At 42.1% G+C, this 22,729-nt stretch overlaps 1 protein-coding gene across 1 annotated transcript in view; it reads right to left on the bottom strand.

Moving 5' to 3' along the window:
- LOC133380676 (netrin-4-like) overlaps window positions 1-22,729 on the bottom strand; it is a 100,431-nt gene that overhangs the window by 26,302 nt on the left and 51,400 nt on the right. The window contains exons 4-5 of the mRNA XM_061618420.1: window positions 4,489-4,615; window positions 3,008-3,196 (exon numbers count right to left, since the gene is read on the bottom strand). Coding sequence (XP_061474404.1) covers window positions 3,008-3,196; window positions 4,489-4,615 — 316 coding nt within the window. The remainder of the gene's footprint in view (window positions 1-3,007; window positions 3,197-4,488; window positions 4,616-22,729) is intronic.

Below are 22,729 nucleotides of genomic sequence, written 5' to 3'. Positions count from 1 at the left end.
GACTATTGGTCCACCTAGTTCCATATTGTCTACACCAGCTGTGGGAAACCTCCAGCCCACAGGCCAAATTAGGCCCAGAAAGAATCATAATTTGGCCCGCAAGGCTGTTTTTCCCAAACCACATCCATCTGCCTCACAGATGTCAGGTGTGGGACAGGTAAAGATGCAGCTGCAATGGAACAGCTGAATAATTGGGAGTCTTAAAGTGTGCTCTGGGTTTGGTGTACCTGGCTGGCGCATGAAGCAAACCCCACAGAGATTGACTACAGTATGGAGTTCCTAAATGGTCCCAGCCCAAAGCAAGGCTTGCTGCAGCCAATCCCTATCCAAAGTGAGGCTTGCCGTAATCCAATCCCTGCTCATGGCAGCTCTACAGGGAAACATTTCCTTTGCCCACCTGGCTTGAAATCAAACTGTGCGGGCAACAGAAGCAGGGCTTGCAGCTGTTGATCAGCAGCTGATGATGATGTTGGGTGACTGACATGTGGACAACTCCGCCCATCTGTCAGAATGGGGGACATCAGGATCTGGATCCAGTTCCCCACTGCCAATTTACACTGACTGATAGCAGCTCTGCAGGGTTTCAGGCAGGAGCCTTCTTTTCCAGCCATACTTGCAAATGCCAGGGACTGGACCAGGGATCTTCTATACAGAGACCATGCATTCTACTACTGAAAGACATTCTTCCCCCAACGCCTCTTCTAAGGTGATGCTTGCGACCCACATTTTTTTTAAGTACTTGTAAGCAATCTGCTATCTGATCAGCTGGGGGTCCCTTTTTAATCAGTCAGATTAATCAACTAAACATTGCAGCCCAGGTCAGAAAGTATATCTGATGTCAGGGATGAATGCAGGCAATTAGGGAAATTATCTGTGTTGGCAAGAGAAGTCTGAGATAATTGGATTTGATGTAGAGTTAGAGTCAGGAGGTGAAGCAATCATGAGCTGGGGAAATGGAGCTTGGATCTGAGACCAGGAGGAAGGCAAGTGATTACTGGGCCAAACTGCTTCCTCATTGTCTATAGGAAGAGAGTCTATTGACCAGGCACGACTGAGGAAGTTCTTGAACAGTGGAGGAAGGTAAACAAACTCCCCCAGTAGCATCCAACTGACTCCCATCTATTTAAAGTGACCTTATTCTTATACCATTCTTACTTGGATCCATTACTGACAGTAGAGGCACAGGTGGCCTCAGTGGCATGGAGTGCCTTTTATCACCTTAAACTGACGGTACAGCTATGTCCTTATCTGACCAGAGATAACCCAGCTTCAGTGGTCTATATTCTAGTAATCTCCAGATTGGATTACTACAATGTGCTTTACATGGGGTGCCTTTGGAGATGGTTTGGGACCTGCAGATGGTGCAGAAGGCAGATAGATGACAGGGACAACAAGCAGGTCAGATCCCATAACACCTATTCTGGACTGGCTGCACTGGCTGCCTATATGTTTCCAGACCCAATTGGTTCTAATTTATAAAATGTTACACAGTTTGGGACTTTTCAGTAGTGGACCCTTGTGTGTGGAATGCTCTCCCCAGTGAGGCCCACCTAGCACCAACTTTGTCATATTTTGGATGCTGTATCAAGACGTTACTCTACTCCCAGACATCTGATGGAATGGGATAGGTATTTTGTGTTTTTTATGTAACTAAAAATTTAGTTCATTATCCCTGATGTTTAGTCTGCTGGTTATGATATTATACTGCCATGTTTAATTTTGTATAGCCTAATCTGGTGTAAGATGCTTTAAGTCTTTTTTTAGAAACAGACATTTAAGAAATTTAATAAACAAAACTAAACAGTGTCAGCCTTCACCAGAAACAGAAGCAGCAATAGCCCTGTTCTTCAGGCATTCTAAAGACACACTCAACATAGCAGGGAAGGCTTTGTCCCTGACCTACACATGTTCATTAGAGCATCTACAGAAAATCTCTTCACGTGCAGATGTACCTGTTAATTGAACATGCTTTGTGAATGCTTGAAAAAGGCCACTGTGATGGGAAAGGGTTGCAGTGTGGAGTCCTCCCTCCTGACACAGGACCTCTAATCCAGTCAGTACCGAAAAGAGCTACAATGAAGCAGCTTCCACACCATGATGGTAAGGGCCCTAAGGCACCAATCCTATGCACACTTACCTGAGACTGGGAGTAAGGTCCATTGAAAATGGGGCATATGTCTGAATAGGATTGCACTGTAATTGTAACTGCACAATAGCAATCACTTCAGAAAGGAACATTCCACACAAGGGAACACCAATTCTCCTCCATAAGGGACTTCTTTAAAACAAATCAGGAGATATATACAGCACTGAAAGCATTTGGCATCCAAGTTTTGAAACCTGATGGTGTGGCAAAAACTTTGAAGCCAGCATAGTATGTAAAACCTTTGAGAACAGCAGTGAAGTTAGCAAACCATTATTTGTTACCTACCTATGGGACACATAGATCCGTCAACTTGGTTGTAACATAACCTTAGGTGAATTTTTTACCCTGGAAAAGCAACTGATACCTTCAATAATACAACAGTGTATTGCACAGAGTATGTGCCGTTTCTTCAGCAAAAATAAAAAAGTCTTACATTTAGGGATGGGGTGAAATTCAGTTCAGTCTGTATTTTAATGCAAACCCATGTATTTCACACTTCCCAAATGAATATGCAAACCAAAATGCAGTTATCCTTTAAAATTCACACTTCTCTGAATTTTGCAATGCAGTGTCCAACCACATAATGTGTACAAAAATGCATATATTTGGAGAAAGTGTGCAGAAAATAGCATATACAAATATATTAGGCGAAACTGCTTCAAGAAATGTGTATATATCAAAAGTGCAAACAAAAATGTGTATATTAGGAGAAATTCACATTAAAAGGCTGATGAACTTTCATGAGGACTTTAAAAAACAAATTCACAGGTTGATGAAGAAATGTGAAGAAATTAAATGAAGATGGAAAAACTGAGAAACTGGGAGAAACCAAAACTGACACATTCATCTATCCCTACTTACGTTTGCAAATCTCTGGGGAAGACATAGGCTTTCCTCTGTCTCTGTAAAAGCCACGCTTGCACCTTTGACACCGGTAGCCCTCTGTGTTGTGCTTGCAGTTGTCACAGACACCTCCGCTCTGCTGTCCAGATGCCAGCCAGACACTCGGGTTAAAATGGCAGCTATCGGCATGATTGTGACAACGACACTCTGCCCAGAGCCAGGGGACGGGAGAGGGGGAAGAATAAGGAACAACATGTTTCCAAGTCTCATTATAGTACATATGAATCAAACTTCAATGTGGGGGATTTTCCTCATGGATTTATTTAGTCCTAATGTTTTGGTAGAGCAAGGAAGCACTGGGAAGGTGAATAAAGGAAATCCAATTAACATGTGCTGCTTATTCCTTTTAAATTTGCCCAATCATTACAAAATATTTTAAATGAGTATGGGCCAAGAAAATATAGCATTTGGGAGTGGGGGAGCAGGGGAGAGCACAGAATAATTTAGGTGTTTCACGTGATTCTTTTGTGCTGTTAATTTACTATGGTCATATTTGCAAAACTGATTCCACATAACCAAGCTTGCTTGCAGCCTTTTATTATTAAACAAGACATTAAAAATGGGAAAGCATTCTTTTCTAGTTCTGATAAAAGGGATGTAAATATTGTCTCTGGAGCTGCATCTAGCCTGAAGGAGCTGTGTTCTTTACTCCTGGTCCCCCAAACCCCATCCCCCCATCAACTAGTTTAAACTGGAATTTCTTTCAAACGGTAACTTATAAATTAGGCCAATAAAAATAAAAGTGGGCAGCGGTGGACACATCTTCACCCAGTTCACAAATTGCTCCATAGTTCTAAGACAAAAGGATCCCTAGGAATTAGAATTTGGATTATGCACACCGCACAACTCTAGAGACAAGCCTTTAAATTCTGATTTTAAAACTCCCCTATAGCTCCCTGTAACTATCCAGTTTTTTTCCTTTCAAAATTATTTCAGCTTGATATCCACAACTATACTTAGTCTGAATATTTTTTTTCTGAGGAGCAAGGTTACCATTGCTCCATCTAACCATAGTTTTTTTAAGGTATCCTGAAATGAATTACTACTCTTCAATAAAATAAAACTATAAAGCCCCTAAATCTACAATGGTATCTGCTAAGAAACTGATGAAAAATCACCAAATATATATCCTCCCTTGCTCTTGTAGTATATCAGAGCTCTAGGGAACACTGGCCAGGGGAAATCTCTTTGAACACCAAAGCCTTGCTCTTTGTACCCTATTTTACAATATATCAAATAGGCCAGCTACATTTGCACCCATACACACATAGTGACCGAAAGTACTTTCACGCAGTTGTGCGGCAATCCGCTCCCCATCTGCTGCTAGAGCATCGTAAATCCAGACTCAGTGAATTGGCTGTTATAGGGCTTTGCTGCTCAGCGGAATGATTGATTATGCTGCATCCCTCCATCTCTACCCTCTCTTCATATCCACATACTTTTGCATTCATTCGGTGCCCCCGTTTTCCCATCGCCTGGCTCCCATGGCTGGTCATTGTACAATGGCGCACACCTCTCACAATGCTGTCCAGCAGTGTTGTGTCTGCACATGCACTTCCCATGGACCTGTCAAAGAACACAAAAACCTGTGTACACATTCAGAAAATGATAAGCACTAAAAGGACAGGAAAGCCCCTAAGAGTTAAAGTAGACAGGCATTTTAAAGTGCATACATTCATTGTATTCCAAAGGGCTGTCAGTTGGAGCCCTTGCCACTTGTATATTCAACACATGGAAGGGGCAGTGGGAATGTGCCTCCTACCCCAGAGTTTCATGCCCCACTGGCCAAGACGTATAAGGAGCAATACTCCTTGATACAATCTGAATCAGAACCTATTGGAGAAGGCCTAGCTGTAGGCCTACAAGGTGTGATTTTTTTTAAAAATTGCACCTATTATTCCTACTAAGGACCAGCATTGAAACCTTGAGTGTCTGCAAAATCTGGAAATTGTGAATAAGGTTCTTCTCACCTAATGCCTTAATGAAGAAGTGTGTTAATTAGATCTGGCTCTGCCACCTCTGTGAAATCAAGCTTACTTTAATTATAGTAGAACAAACATCACACAGGAGTTGAGTGCCTAAAAGAATCCTGGCGAGAGGGGGGTTGCAAGGGGAGAAAAATTGCTGTAATAGTCTGTTCATTTTTATTGCTGAAAACCTCATTTGTTTTATACTTCCTTTGTTTTCATTTGTTTCAGTCCTTCCATTGGCCTTCAGATCTCTCTCTCTTTCTCCCTTGTTTGAAATGTCACATGAACAGGAGTCCCATTCATTCTTCTCTGCATTTGTTGTGGAAAGAATGAAAACTGAACCAAATGGGCCCCATTCAGTTCAACTTCCCAGTTGTTAAACCCACTCCCCAAGTGGAGCCCTAAAGTCCTTCCTCCTTCCTCTCTTGCACATGGGTTGGGGTGCCAAGTGTTGTAGCTGCACAGCCATGCTTCTGCCTCATTGCACATTATACACAAAAGTGGAGCCTGAGATTTCAGTTCTGACTAAGGCATGACTTTAAATCCCTGTAATCTTGCTACTCATGCCAGTGATGGTTCTCTGCAGCATCTCCTACAGGGGAGAAAAAAAAGTTTTAAAAAGATTGTTTCACCTTCAGCTGGTCCTCTACACTCGTCGTTGCGGGTAAGAGAAAACTGCTGAGTTTAATAAACTAAAAGACACCCCTCCTTCACACTCCTCTCTGCTGCCCTTGGCCATTACCAGTTCATGGCAGCCTTTTCTCTCCCTCGTTCCTAATCCCATCAGATCAGATACAAGGACAGAGGCTATATAGCTAATGCCACTGCTCCTCTACAGCCAGCTGGCAGATTTTCTGTGCCCAGAGTGGTGGCTGGCTGCCTCCTCATGGAAGACTAAACACAAACTTCAGGGTATGCATTTCTCTCCCTCTCCGCACTTGGCTTGAGTCAGCTTCAGGGGAGGGTGGAAGGTTCAGAGTACATTGTACAGAGAGTCTCTAGGTGATCATATAAGAACATCTGCGTTCAAAACCCCAAACTTGATTATTATTTAAGAAGAGTTAAACAAAAAAAGAGAAGGTGGAGAAGGGACAATTGAACAACTGTGGCTTTAGTATTTTAGTGTGTGAGACTTTTTTAAACAAAAGAAACTATATATTAAGTAGGGATATGCGAATCTGGCCATTTGATTTCTCTCAGTTTCTCATTTTTTCAGTCTTCTGTTCTCTACATTTCCATATTAATTTGCATTTTTAAAAGTCCTCTTGAAAATTTATCAGCATTTCAGTGCAGATTTCTATTAATACACATTTGTATGCAATTCTGTCTAATATACAATTTTTTTCAAAGCTGTGTTCCTAGCATAATGCATTTGTGTGTGCTCTTTTTATGATTATATGCATTTTTATGCACACTTTACCCTAATATATGCATTTGTGTACACATTACTTGCCTGGGGAACTGCATTGCAAGATTAGGAAAAGCATGCATTTCAAAGGATGGCTGTGTTTCGATTTATGTATTGTTTCGGAATGTGTGAATTAGGTAGGTTCGTCTTTAAATGTGAACTGAATTGAAGTCCTCCTCTATCCCTAATATCAAGTGCAGGAGTGTGTGTGTGTGTGAGGGGAGGAATGGATAGGATAAAACAGGACCAGAAACGCAATTCTATGCCAAAGACAAAATTCTGAATTGACCCTGTTGAATGATAGGGACTTTCTGGTCAATTCAGAAGTAAAATATTTTAAGCTGGATGAGTCACTTAAAAAAAAACAACAGTTATGAGAACTATTTAAACTTCATTCCTCTGTGCTTCCAGTATAGCAGACACTTTGAAATCAAAATATTTCAATATCCTTATGCCTGGGTGAAGTGTGAACAGAATTTTCAAAAACAGGGCATTTTTTTGCAGATAATACTGGGAAGAATTTGGCAATGTTGTAGAAGACAGGATTAATGCTAATACATAATTTATGCTGAAGAGCATTTGAGTAGACCACTATAGGAACATAGAAAGATAGGAAGCTGCCTTATACTGAGTCAAACCATTGTTCTATCTAAGCTTAGTATTGTCTACAGCACCTCTCCAAGGTTTCAGACAAGGAAATTTTCCCAGCCCTATCTGGAGATGCTGGGGCTTGAACCTGGGACCTTCTGCATGCTCTACCACTGAGCTACAGCGCTTCCCAAAATAATGATTATCCAGATGCAGAGGACACTTCCTTGGAATCTCCAAGAATGCATTTACTTAGATTCTTTTCCCATTCCACCCTAAAGACTTGGTGTGAGTCCCAGTATAACTTTATCTCTTTTTAGACTCCAGTTTGTGCATGCAAAGCTGCTATGTGAAGCATAGCTGGTCACCAATTTAGATGGATTTAAAGTGGAATTAGACAAATTAATGGAGGAGATAAGGTGATCAATGTCTACTAGTCATTTTGTCTGTATACTACCTCGAGGATCAGGGGTAACATGCCTCTGAATACTAACTGCTGGGGAACAACAGTGAGAGAAATGTATTGCCTTCATATTCTGCTTGAGGGCTTCCTATGGGCCACAGCGATTGGTCACAGGTGGACAAGAGATGACATGTGGTCTAATCCAGCAGGATGCTGAACAAGAGAGACACTTGGTCTGATCCAGCAGATCTCTTCTTATGTTCATGTGTGTGTGTGGATAGCGCAGGATAGCAGCAGTGGCCCAGCCCATTATCGACATGTGTTTAGTCTAATTTCTGAACAGTCCTTCTATGCCTGTATAAATGATGCATACGTAGATTGGTCCATGTATAGGTTTGCACACTGCTGTCTTTTAGTGCTGTAGTGCATTTTGTTGGAGAGTGCAGTGCATTATGTTCTGTTTTATCTTTTAGTCTGCGTATCACGTGATTTCTTTTTTACTATTAGTCTCTATTATTAGTTGTAGTCTCTGTTATTATGCAGGGAGGGGGCATTTAAACCTCACCATCTCCTGCCCCGCTTATCTTATTGGAGATTACAGCTCAGCAGTGAAGATGTTTGCTGTGTTTCCAGCTGTGGAGTGGAACGGGAGCCTGATGGGGCATTGAAATGAGCTTCCCCTGAAGACAAAGACTGCTTTCCTCCTCCATGGGCAGTTTGCACTTTCTATAGAACCCCTTTCTCACCATGCAACACAGAAGCCAAGCAAGCTAAATGGTGCATGTGAATGGGGTATGTTTTATGTATTTATTATTATTGTTGTTGTTGTTGTTGTTGTTGTTGTTATTTATACCCTGCCTTTTGGCTTTTAAATTGTTTTTTTTTTAAATTTAATTTATGTTTTTAATTTTTTTGTGTGTTTTAAAATTTGTATATTTGTTTTTAATGGTTTGTAATTGCTATAAATCGCCCAGAGAGCTTCGGCTATGGGGTGGTATCTAAATGTAATAAATAAATAAATAAGGCGGCTTACAAAGAAAAATAAACATGTATAAAAATGCATCAATAAAAGCAAAACAATTTACAAAACTTAAAGTAAATAACAAATAACATTATTAAGAAAAATGTCCTTTTTGTTCTATGCAAGCCTCACAAGGGTCTGTATAACTATATTAAAGTTATATCCCACCTTTCCTCAAAGAAGGAACCCTGGCGGCAAACAAAAACACTCCAAAACATCTTAAAAACACAAGTCTTTAAAACATATTAAAACAAATTATCTTTAAAAACATATCAAACCAAACATCTTAAAAGCATATTTTAAATAAAAACAACTTTTAAATAAATTGTTTTTAAGATGTTTTGAATAAAAACATCTTAAAGTGTAATTCCAGCACAGACACAAACTGGGATAAGGTCTCCATTTAAAAGGCTTGTTGAAAGAGGAAGTAGGCACTGAAAAGTTAACAGAGATGGTGCCTGTCTAATATTTAAGGAGAGGAAATTCCAAAGAGTAGGTGCCACAACACTAATGGTCTGCTTCCTACGTTGTGCGGAATGGATAAGATGGAATCTTGAGGAGGCCCTCACTTGCAGAGTACAGTGATCAACTGGTTTACAAGGGGTAAGATGATCTTTCAGGTATCTTGATCCCAAGCTGCATAGGGCTTTGTACACCAAAACCAGAACCTTGAACTTGGCCTGGTGGTTAATGGGCTAATACAATTCTTTCAGCACTGGGATAACATGTTGGTGATACCCTGCCCCAGTGAGCAGTCTCACCACCACATTTTGCACCAGCTGCACCTTCCGGACCAACCTCAAGGGCAGCCCCACATAGAGCTCATTACAATAATCCAGCCGGGAGGTTACCAGTACATGGACAACAGTGTTCAGGCTATCCCAGTCCAGAAATAGCCACAGCTGTCTTACCAGCCACAGCTGGTAAAAGGCACTCCTATCCACTGAGGTCACTTCGGCCTCTAACAACAAAGATGGATCCAGGAGCACCCCCAGACTATGAACCTGCTCTTTCAGAGGGAGTATGACCCCAACCAAAGCAGGCAATTGACCAATTATTCGAACCCGAGAACCACCAACCCACAGCATCTCCATTTTGCTCGGATTCAGACTCAGTTTATTGGCCCTCATCCAGCTGACCACTGAGTCCAGGCACTGGACCAGGGCTTGCATGGCCTCTCCCAGTTCAGATGTTACAGAGAAATAGAGATGGGTATCTTCAGCATACTGCTGACACCTCATCCCAAATCTCCTGATGATATCTCCCAGGGCTTCATATAGATGTTAAACAGCATTGGGGACAGGATGGCACCCTGCAGCACCCCACAGCACAACTGCCAGGGGGCTGAAAGACAATCACCCAATGCTATGATCTGAAAATGACCCTGGAGATAGGATCAGAACCATTATAAAACAGTGCCTCAGATACCCATCTCACCAAGTCAATGGTCAATGGTATCAAAAGCCACCGAGAGATCAAGTAAAAATAACGGGGTTGCACTCCCCCTGTCATTCTACCGATAAAGGTCATCCATCAGGGTGACTGATTCAGTCCCATAACCAGGCCTGAACCCAGATTGGAATGGGTCAGGACAATCTGTTTCATCCAAGAGTACTTGCAATTGCTACATCACAGCCCTCTCAAGCACTTTCCCTAAAAAGGGGGTATTTGCAACCGGGCAGTAGTGGTCACAAACCAATGGATCCAGGGTGGGCTTTTTCAGCAGCAGTCAGGTTATTGCTTCTTTCAGCGTGGCTGGGACCACTCACTCCCACAAAAACATATTGACCACACCCTGGATCCACTTGGTCATACCCCCTCAGTAAGCTTTAATAAGCCAAGAAGGGCAAGGGTCGAGAGGACGTGTTGCTGGCCATATTGTCACAAGCAGCTTGTCCAAGTCATACACATACACTGCCCATTTGGAACTTTGGCCCCACCCACTACCAGATTCTCTGAGGAAATGTGGCTCTTGGGTGTGTCTTCTGTGGGAGGAAGGTTTCCTATCACTTGGCTTAGATCAACCAAGAACGAGAACCAGGATTAGGCTTTGCTATGTAGTTATGCTATGTAGTTAGCATCAGGCCCACATTCTATATGGACTCCACTGAATTCAGTGGAAGCAGAGACACACTGGATGCCCCATGATAACCCTGCAATAGATATGTCCTCCCTCCAGAAATCCATCTGTATATCATAATGCCAGGCATTTTGCTAGCAGATAATAGCCAGCATCTTGAATAACCTCTAGAAGCTAACTGGCACCAAGTGCAATTGAGCAAGAATAGAATTAATGTGCTCTCTGTAATCAGCTCTTGTTATAATGGTTTGATTTCTTGACCTCAATCAAGAATTCCTTTTGTTCACAGCCATCACAATCATGATGGTGAAGGAATGGAAACTACAATTTGAAAGAAAAAAGAGGAGGGCACTGTGACGTCCTTCCCTGGTTCTCCCTGTCAGGTTCCCACCTGCTTGTGGCTACTGCCTTTCACTAGGCACCACCAGGGATACCACCAGTCCGGACCGTCCTTTATATGGTTTCTCACTCCGCTCTAGCACAGATCTCACTAGATCCCCCTGCTAGGCAGCACCACCAGTCACGTCCTATAACCAATACTCCCATAGACTTTGCCTGAGTCTCTCTCTAGCTGGTTACTTTTGTGACTGCGTGCTTATGCTGTTCCCAACCCCCTTGTATCTTTATAGATAACGCATACAACTCTGGGTTGCTCTGGATACTTGAATTGTTATTATTCCTCCCTTCACCGCTGCCACCATTAGATACTGTTTCTGCTCAGCCTTGGTAATTACCTTGCCCTCCCTTCTGGTATGTATATCCCCCAGCCAAGGATCAGGCCTTTGGTAAACCAAATAAGTATTTATTAAATATCAGAAATAACAAGATTAGTTTTAGAATGTTTCACAAGCGTATGGTTTCATCTATTCCTGTTTTGTACTTGACTTATTATTAATCAGAACTCCAACTCCCTCTTTCTCCACACTCCTGACCTCCACCCTCAAACACCTCTTTCTCCACACTCCCAACATCCACCACAGATTCAACTGTCATTCTTCCATTTATACTCCCAGCCATTCAAACGCTCAGCCAATCATCCAGCATTCTACTGCTCATGTACTCCCCCCTCCTCTTTCACTCCACTTACCATATGTCTTCTATATAAACAGCACTTACCATATTTACACTATAAGCAGGAACATCACAGGCACGTGATGCATTTATAGAACATTTGTGACGCAGGCTACTGCGACTCAGATTTGTATTTCCATTTAGTTTCACCTCATCCTTCCTCCCTCTTGTGTTTACTCCACTCAGCCTCTTTTATCCTGCTGGTGATGGCTACTGTTATTGCTACCATTGATGCTACTTCTTGGCTGCCATTAGTATAGGGGAGGCGATCCCCTCCCCATTGACAGAAGGTTAAATACTGGAACCTTTCCAGAACTGGGCATCTGTTGCTGATTCACAGAAAATATTTGTCATTCAGCTGCATATTTTGTAGTGTTGCCAAAGTACTTTTAGATGCAGAGAGATTTGTATATAATCAGCAGCAGGTCACTTGTAGGCCTCAATGAATGGACAATCCTTCATATTGGGTTTCTTGCAAAACAATACAAATTCTCATCTGCCCGGGAGTTGGCAAGCAATGTCTGTTTAATGAAAATGCAGATACAGCATGAAAGGAAGGAAGCACTACATGAGCTGCTTTTGTGTAATTCAAATGAATGAAGGAGAAACTTGAGGCCTGTTTACATATTCAAGAAGCAGACATTCTCTCAAGCCCTGTGCAGACATCCAGTGAATGCAATGTGCACATGTGGGGTTGAAGTTGGGATTGCTCCCACTGTTTGTGCTCTTTACCTCCCCACATTCATCTAAATATCAGGTGACTGAAGGGTGGGTGGTCCCTGCCCACCTGTCTAAATGGCCAGCTGAGGGTAGGGGGACCCAGGATCTGGCTCACCACTCAGATCCAGTTTCCCAACCCTGATCAAATGGTCTGAACAGGGCCTACATGTTTAGGCTTTGGAAGCACAGTTAGCGACTCTGCCTTCTGTAGGGTTCCTAGTTGCGCAGAGGGAGCTTATCTACATCCCATGTGTTCAGACCTAGCAATGAATGCATGGAGGCCAGGAGCAGGGGGAGCAGATGCAATCTTGATCCTGTCCCACCACCCATATATTTACTGAACATGTCCACAAGGCTTCAGAGTCAATATTTTTCTACACAAACAAGGATTTCCAGGGTGTTCTAACTGCATATTCTTGCTAACTGCCTTGATTCAGTGGAAGGTCATTGTTTTTCTTCATGGGACATTTTGGAGACAACAACTTTGTTATTATATTGTTATTCATTCACTCATCTAGAGGTGAAGGATGAGATGCATAAATAAAGTTTTCAGGCCCACAGAGAACAGTCTGAAGGCATGTGAAACATTTCTACGGCTGAAACAGCCCAGCCCTGGCTATGAAAGTGTTCTGGAAAGGAGACCATCTGAGTACAATAAATGGAAGCTTTTTTGAGCTCCTCAGAAGATGACCAGGGCATAAGTGTAATAAGTGAATCAATGTACTAATTTTACTGAGCCTAAAATCTGTACAAATTGAAAATTGAAGGCTTTAACCAAGGTTATTTTGGGACTAATAAAATTTCCACAGAATGATGGAGTGAATGATCAGTTTTGCTTTGAAGATATTCTGACCTAAATTTCAGGAGACAAGAGCAAAAAAGGTATTGGCAGAGGTCAACCAGTTTCCAGAGGAAAAATCGCAGGGTGCTTTTGGACATAGGGGTTTGAGGGCATCAGGCACACAGAGATGAAGAACAAACAAAAAGCTAGAGGTAAATGCAGGTTGTGATCCCAGGAAGCCTTCCTAGCTATAGCTGCAAGAGATGTGGCTTCATATTTTTTGAAAGGTATGTTCATTGAATGCTCAAAAATATTCTAACTGCTCAGGAATTAAAATTATCTGTCTAGATAATAATGTTATTGTGGCAACCAATAAAAATGTCATAAAATGTTGTTGTTGTTAACAGTGCAATAACAACTATCAGCACACAAGGTCCATAGTAAGGTTGCCAGGGTCATGGCCTGAGACTGATCCTGTATCTTTAGGAGAAGAGAAAGTCAGCCAAGTGCAGGTGTTCTTGCAACATTGTAATGAGAAAAACCACAAGGTGGAATTCTGCCTTCCCCCTGCACAACTTTTAAAGATACAGAAGACCTCTTGGTTGCCAGGTTCTTCATCATACAGTTCCTCCATGAATTAATCTATCATCCTTGCATCTCTTTTATATAGTTCTTCAGTGTATTGTTTCCATCTTCCTTTTATTTTACCTAGGTCAATCAGTGTGTTCCCCTGTTGATTATTAAACATCCCTACCCTTGGTTTAAATTTCCCTTTAATGTCTCTCATCTTTTGGAATAGGGCTCTTGTTCTTCCCTTTTTGTTGTCCTCTTCTATTTCTATATAGTAACCATTGTAATAGTTCTCTTTGTCCCTACGTACTAGTCGCTGTATAGTTGCATTTAGGGTTCTAACCTAGTTTCTGTCTCCTTTTGCTTTTGCTTTCGTCACTCATCCATTGAGTTTCATCAATCAGACATTGAGGTCTTTCTCTCTTTTTAATTAGAGGTATTGTCTTTTTGCATTCTTCCCTGATAATGTCTCTGACTTCAATTCATAGATCTTCTGGTTCTTTATCAACCAAGTTTAAAGCCTCAAATCTGTTCCTTATATGATCTTTATATTCTTCTGGGATGTCCTTTAAGTTGTGTTTTGGCATTATGCTCACTTCGTTATTCTTTAGCTTTACTCTGATTTTCGGTATTACCAGTTCATGATCTGTATCTCAGTCTGCTCCTGCCCTTGTTTCTGCAGAAAGTATGGAACTTCTCTATCTTCTGCTACCAATTATATAATCATTTTGATTCCTATATTGACCATTTGGTGATGTCTACGTGTACAGTCATCTTTTCAGTTGCTCCAAAAATGTGCTTTCAAGAAACAAATTATTGGCTTCACAGAATTCAATAAGTCTTTCTCTTGCTTCATTTCTATCTCCTAAGCCCCATTTCCCCATAATTCCTAGTTCTTCTCTGTTCCCTACTTTTGCGTTCCAGTCCCCCATAATTATCAGAACATCCTGTTTTGGTGTGTGATCAATTTCTTCTTATAGTTCTGCGTAAAATCTCTCCAATTCCTTTTCTTCTGTGTTTGCCATTGGAGCATAGACTTGAATGATGGTTATGTTAATAGGTTTTCCATTTAATCTCATTGATATCACTCGCTCAGACCTTGCGTTGTAGCTCCTAACTGCTTTTGCTACATCACTTCTCACTATTAAAGCAACCCCGTTTCTTTCCTGCATAAAATATTTTGTAGTTGCCTGATTGAAAATGTCCCATTCCCATCCATTTTAATTCACTCATGCTAATACTGTAACGTTGATATGCTCCATTTCTTGTTTGACAATTTCTAACTTTCCCTGGTTCATGCTTCTCACATTCCATGTTCCTTTTGTGTACAACTCCAGACTCTCCTTTCGCATTTGTGCGCATCAGCCTCTGGGCTTCCATTCAGCTTTGATCCAGTGGTGTCATTAGTCACAGCGCTACTCGTACTTATCTGTTATTCTTCCCCAGTAGCTCGCTGAGTGCCATCTGACCTGGGGGTCTCATCTTTTAGCACTATCTCATGTTGCATTTTGGATAGTCTATTCATAGGATTTTCATAGTAAACGGTATTCAGAGGTGGTTTACCATTGCCTTCTTCTGAGTCTGGATGCATCTTAGTCTGGTGTCTCAGCTTTGACCACTCCGCCTTGGATGACCCTGCTAGGAGTCTAGCCTCTTGGTCTAGACTCCTGCTGGCATTGCTCTCAGTTTCTTTGACACTCTCAAACCCCCTCACTACATAAAAATCTGATCCGCAACAATAGTGAAAAAGCAACTTAATGGAAAATTCAGTGCCAAATCAGAATTGGGTGGAATTCTAGCACTTGCCTAGAGTATAGTGAGTGGTTTAAAAGAATAAAGCATAGCCATTTTCTCTCTTTATTTCAGCCTTTAGCTAGGGCCAGCACCAGACAGCTCCAGGCTCTCACTGCATGTGCACATGCACACTTTAATACACCTGGTCATACTACCTCTTGTGTTGCCACATCAGCGCACATGCCTGCCATCACTCAAGATGACAGACATGCACAATTATGTGTTGCTGCCCCCGCCACCATCTGGGGTGATGGCAGGCATGCGATGACAAAAAAGGTGGTGCGACCGGGCAGCTCAGGCCAGCTAAGCATGGGTGGTGTCACCTGGGACAGTGAAGCTACTGCTCCATGATCCATGCCACTGTCTGGTTATGTCCCACAACCCGATGCTGGCATGGATTGCAGAGCTGGAGCTCCATCCTCTCAGCAGCAGGGCCCGCAGCCAGTCGCAGGGGCCTTTGGCCCCTACAGGGGCCCTCGGCCAGTGTCCAACCTGGCCACCAGCTAGCACTGGGCTTGCCTTTAGCAATAAGCACCCAATCCTCCTGTGCTCATTATAATAACTGCAGAATAAACAAACTCTTATTTTTTACTGCAGGCAAACAAACATGTTTCTTTATTCCTACCTGGGTAGAGAACACAACTGACATGGAAAAGCAAAGCAAAGGAAAATCCAAGGATACAGTCTAAATCTAGCCCATAACACAAAGCTCTAATATTTAACTCTTCAAGGCTATTTTTTTCAGGACCACTTAAGTAATTATAGGGTGACTGTGATCATGAAAAATCCACCCACAGGCAGGGAAAGTCTTGAGTGAGTATACTTTGGGGGGCTCTTCCAGATGAGGCTTTTGTTGTGCACTTACCCTGAATTTTTCAGAGGGTACTATTCTTAAATTGCTCTCCCTTACTTCCTCCAGCTTGTGCACATTCCTTTAGTGCAGAGGACACAATCGTATAAGATAAAAAAGAAAAAGATGACAGAAGCAAAACTATCTCCCTGTAGCAAGGTGCCCGCCCTATAATATGATGTGACTCATGGGCGACATGCAGGAGTATTACCACAATTTTTAAAAATGCAATTGGGACTTGAGGAATCAGCCCTAAATTGCTGTCACTACTACCAAAACGTGTAACTGAATCTTGAAAAGCTTCTTTAAGTGAATTTCAGCTTAGTAGGGATGTTAATTTGAATATGGAGTGAGCTTAATTTCTCTATGGAATTGATTCCTACAAATAATATTTTAACCAGGGCTGCATCAAATATTCTCTAATTTCTCTATCTGCTTCAAAAGCATCACAAATGACACAGTGAAATGAAATAAGAAAAGCAAAAGCAAAATAAATTTGCCAAATATTCTCCTAGGCATTTGAGTGTTAATTTTTTATTGGCAGTAGTTGATGGTATATTTTTTCCACCCCTTGGGGGGGGGCTGTTTGTGGCAGTTAGACCTATATTAGGGGGCAGAGGGATTGTTTTTATGGTTTGATTACCTTGTATCATGCTTTGCTTTTAATTATTTTGCTTTTCATATGTAGCACATTTCACTATTTGTATGCTGGTTGAGGCACTTGTGTAAAGCAACTAATATGCATGATAAATAATATTCAGCTTGTTTTTATGGTGTTCAACATCCTTTTGTTCCCATAGCTGTTGCTTTTTCTCAGCGCCACCTCCTTTGCCCTCAATGTCTTGACCTTACTTGCCCTCATTGCTACTTAATCCTATTGGCTATGACCACCTTTGCAATGTTGTTTACATCTGTTCATGGCAAAACAGAACCATAGATGGTGAGGGCCAGCTCAATATAGGAAGTCCAGAGCTAAAGTATCCCCAGCAGATGGCTGTCCATCTTCTGCTCAAAGGCCTCCAGTTCCAGGAGTGGTTATCAAACTACTCTTACGGCCAAGAAGTTTCTTCCAACATGCAACTGAAATCTATTATCCTGTAACTTAAATCCATTAGATCTAGTCCTGCCCTCTACTGCATATGCACCATACATTTAGAGCACATGACCTTCCCCCAATAATCTTGGGAACTGTAGTTTGTTAAGGGTGCTGAGAAGTGTAGCTCTGTGAGGGGTAAGCTACATTTCCCAGGAGTCTTTGGGGGAAATCATGCACTTTAAATGTGTTTTCATTTTTAATATATAGGCAGCAGAAATCATATGCACTACTGTTGACAGAATCAGCCAATCTGATTAAATTATAGTATCTGCAGACTTAATACTAAATGTGAAGGAAGAGGATACTAAGAAAACCTGCATCAAAGCAACATGAATGAAATTGTTAAAAATGGGAGGCACTTCTCCACATTCATGAAAACAAACATTAAATGAGGTAAGTAGGGGCAACTCATAAAGTTCATTCTAAAACAAAAAGTAAATGTTAATGTATCAGGGTGCATCCCAGGCAGTGTTCTTCCCATTGAATTCTGGGAAATGAGTAATTTATGAATTTTAATTAAACAAAACAATTTAATTCTGGGCTGGATGAAGTCATTTAGTGGCACAATATTTAGTGGAATGTTTTTTAAAAGATATATAAAAGAGAAATCCAGCTACGGTTTACAATCACTATGCCAATACTGTGGGCCATAATGTGTTTTCTCCTGGGTAGAGTTTATTCTTCAACCAGCTGCATTAATTTAATGTGTTCTTCATCCTATGAGACTTCAACACTAGCATATTTTGCAGTCTGCTTTCCTCTTATCGACTCATTCCTTAAGTGGGTCCATATTTGCCGTGGGTGGAGTTTAATAACATCCTTTGTTGCTCAGATACTGGTAATGAATCCTAGATTTATACCAGAGATTAAAGTGTGGTGGCTCACAATTTTACTGAAAATATTGAAATTCACACACTTCTTTCAGTTCTGTCATGCTGATCTCTAAAGCAATGAAATGGAAATGAGGAGTTTTCACCTCGGAAGAAAGCAAGTCAAAATTACAAATATCTAGAGGAATATGAAGTTAGCTGTGAAAAGAATCCTGGACTTTGTAATGTCAGGCTATGCCAAGAATAAAGTATTTCAAACTGCTTTGGCTTTTAGATTTCTTTGAAGAGCCAAACAGCCAAACAAGGAAATTGGCTGAGCTTCTGATTAAATGGGTTGAGTTCTACTTTGGAACCTGAATCTGGAGAACTTTCTAAATATCACTGAAAAATAAACTTTACGTATCATTACTTCCCTCCCATCCCTGCCTTCAGAAGGTTGTTGCACGACAAACATTTGAGTCAGAGCTTTGGGATGGGGGCACAGAAAAAAAGCTCTGACTCAAATGTTTGTCGTGCAACAACCTTCTGCATTTTTATTCTTCTGGCCCATGTTCTGCAGCTGATACCCATGGGCCAGGGCCAAGGCATGACTACTTTGGGTCTGATACAAACTTGTAACACAGAACTTCTTCCCCCTTCCTTCCCACGAAAGGCCTTGTCAGTTTTTAAAAACCAGAGGATTGACTGGTGTCTTGGGTGGCCAGTTTATTTATTTATTTATTAAATGCATATCCCTCCCTTCCTCCCAGAAGGAGCCCAGGGTGGCAAACAAGCGATAAAACACTAAACACATCTATAAAATATCTTAAAAACTAAGCATCTTAAACAAATCTTAAAAACAAAACATCTGGAAAATATATATATAAATGTCTTTAAAAACATCTTTAAAAACAATTCCAAAACAGTTGCAGACTGGAATAAGGTCTTTACTTAAAAGGCTTGTTGGAAGTGGAAGTTGTTCAACAGGTGCTGAAAAGACAACAGAGATGGTGCCTGTTTAATATTTAAGGGGAGGGAATTCCAAAGAGTAGGTGCCAAAACACTAAAGGTCCTATGTTGTGCAGAACAGACCTCCTGATGTGATGGTATCTGCAGGAGGCACTCACCAGCACAGTATTTGACTGGATATATAAGTTTACTAGTGCATAGACAACAGTGTTAGGATCAATTCCAAAGGGTAGGTGCCACAATACTAATGGTCTGCTTCCTATGTTGTGTGGAATGGATAAGATGGTATCTGCGGGAGGCCCTCACTTGCAGAACATAGTGATCGACTAGGTATACAAGGTGTAAGATGATTTTTCAGGTATCTTGATCCCAAGCTGCATAGGGCTTTGTACATCAAAACCAGAACCTTGAACTTGGCCTGGTGGTTAATGGGCTAATGCAATTCTTTCAGTACTGGGTAACATGTTGGTGATACCTTGCCCCAGTGAGCAGTCTTGCTGCCACATTTTGCACCAGCTGCAGCTTCTGGACCAACCTCAAGGGCAGTCCCACATAGAGAGCGTTACAATAAGCTAACCTGGTGGCCACCAGTGCATGGACAACAGTGATCAGACTATTCCAGTCCAGAAACGGCCACAGCTGTCTTACCAGCCACAGCTGGTAAAAGGCACTTATCATAGAATCATAGAATAGTAGAGTTGGAAGAGGCCTATAAGGCCATCAAGTCCAACTCCCTGCTCAATGCAGGAATCCAAATCAAAGCATTCTAGCCACTGAGGTCACCTGGGCCTCTAGCAACAAACATGGATCCAGGAGCACTCCCAGACTATGAACCTGCTCTTTCAGAGGGAGTATGACCCCAACCAAAGCAGGCAATTGACCAATTATCCGAACTCGAGAACCACCAACCCACAGCATCTCCATTTTGCTCGGATTCAGACTCAGTTTATTGACCCTCATCCAGCCCACCACTGAGTCCAGGCACTGGACCAGGGCTTGCATGGCCTCTTCCAGTTCAGATGTTACAGAGAAATAGAGCTGGGTATCTTCAGCGTACTGTTACCTTGCCCCAAATCTCCTGATGACTGCTCCCAAGGGCTTCATATAAATGTTGAACAGCATTGGGGAGAAGACAGTACCCTGCGGCACCCCACAGCACAATGGCCAGGGGGCCCAAAGACAACTACTCAATGGTGTTCTCTGAAGCCAACCCTGGAGATAGGATCAAAGCCACTGTAAAGCAACTCAGCAAGTCGGCTCAGAAGCATACCATGGTCAATGGTATCAAAAGCCACTGAGAGATCAAGTAAGAATAACAGGGTCGCACTCCCCCTGTCCTTCTCCCGATAAAGGTCATCCATCAGGGCGACCAAGGCCGATTCAGTCCCATAACCAGGCCTGAACCCAGACTGGGATGGGTCAAGATAATCTGTTTCATACAGGAACCCTCTCAATCACCTTCCCTAAAAAGGGGGTATTTGCGACCAGGCAGTAGTTGTCACAAACCAATGGGTCCAGGGTGGGCTTTTTCAGGACCGACTGGATCACCACCTCTTTCAGGGCAGTTGGAATCACTCCCTCCTACAAAGACACATTGACCATATGCTGGATCCACTTGGTCATACCCCCTCAGTAAGCTTTAATAAGCCAAGAGGGGCAAGAGTTGCTGCCTGCATTGTCACAAGCACTTTGTCCATGTCATCAATTTATGCATCTCCCAAGAAGAGGATTTGCCTCACCAAAAGGACAAAATAGGACAGAAATTTGCATAAAATTTGCATAAGGCAATTCATATGTATAGACACAAATTTTAAAATAATCGGTTAAATCCAACTTAGTTGTTGTGCATGTGGAACAACTTCCACTCATGCAATGGAACTTCCCCTCAAGCTCTTCTCCCTGAATCACCCTCAAATTTGCTCTGGAGTGTTGGTGGAACCCCAGAACAGATTGGGGGTGGGATGTGAGGGGCGCCCAAGGGAAGGAGACTGAAAGTTCCGTTGTACAAGCAGGAGTCATTCTTCTCGTGCTGTGATTTAGTTGAATACAACCCAATTACTCTAATTTAAATAGGAATATATCTCACCAGAGTGGAGAAGACAACAGACGTGCCTGCTTACTCTGTCTGCTGTCCAGGTGCTGCTAACTGTTGATGGGCAATTTCAGTGCTCCTGCTCTCTCTCTTTATCTTTAAGCCACCTTCTAATAGATAGACATTCAGAACATAGAACTGTCTTCTGTAAAGTGGGGCACATGGCCACCCTATTGGTGTCTTTTGGCTTCTTTTAATTCCGTTTGTTTAAACTCTCGATGTTTCTTGCTGCCTGGTTAGTATTTATAGACAGACACGGCAGTACATCATGTGTGTATAATAACTATACATGTATGGCAAATGCCCTTTAGACAATGTTCCCTGGTCTTTGATTCTATTGTCAGTTCTTCTTTGTTCTTTGGAAATCAGAGGCCTAACAAATTTAGTCACGTATGTTCAGAGCCCTGCAAATCATAGGCTGTATTCAACTAAGTGCTACAGTATGTAAAGCAGACTCATTGAAATTAATGAACCTAAGATATTAATGTTTATTAACTTCAGTGGGTCTACTCTGTATAGGACTAACATTGAATACCACCCCATATCAACAGGAGGGATGGGGAGCAAACTTGTGCTCACCCCAAAAATTACCTGTGTCCCATAAGTGTTGAACCAGCACGGTATAGGGATTAGAGTGTTGAACTACGGCCTAGAAGACCAGGGTTCAAATCCCCACTCAGCCATCAAGCTTACTGGGTGATCTTGGGCAGCCACAGTCTCTCAGCCTAACCTATCTCACAGGGTTGTTGTGAGGATAAAATGGAGAGGGAGGAGAACCACATACACTACCTTGAGCTCCTTGGAGGAAAGGTGGGATAGAAATGTAAGAACAATGACAAATATTTGAGAGCTTGGAAACTCCTGAAGGGTCTCCAAGTATTCAGTGTTAATGTGTGTGAGGAGGTAATACCATTTCCCTTCAGCCTTTCTTTCTTCCCTCAAGGCCAAGGAAGACTCACCTTGGGAAAGGGTGAATGAATAGCAGGTACGGGAAACATGCTCGTGGCAATGAGGAGAGAACCACACAAACCTTTCCGCGGGTAGGAAGTGATGCTTTGGGCACATAGAAGTGGGTGGGGGGGCAAGGAGGCTGAGACTGCACGACAAGATCTATGAAGATGGGTAGCCAGTGCATTGGTCTCCGGATACTACTGGAGTCCAGCTCCCATCAGCCCCAGCTAATGTTCAAGGAAGATGGGAATTGTAGTCCAACTCCATTTTGAACAAATACAGGAATTGGGCCTTTAGTGTTGTGGCACCCACTACCCTCCCCCAAATTATTAGACAGGAGCCATCTCTGTTGTCTTACTGACGACCTTCCTCTTCCAATAAGCCTTTTATGAAGAGATGTTTCCCAGTCTGTGTCTGTATTGGAATTGTTTGTAAGATGTTTCTGTTGTTTTATTGCTTGTTGTTTGCCGCCCTGGGCTCCATTGGGAGGAAGGACAGGACAGAAAT

Source organism: Rhineura floridana, chromosome 3, assembly GCF_030035675.1.
Source record: "Rhineura floridana isolate rRhiFlo1 chromosome 3, rRhiFlo1.hap2, whole genome shotgun sequence".
Lineage (NCBI taxonomy): Eukaryota > Metazoa > Chordata > Lepidosauria > Squamata > Rhineuridae > Rhineura > Rhineura floridana.
Note: the sequence above shows the minus strand (reverse complement) of the source record. Positions and strands in the feature narration are given on the sequence as shown.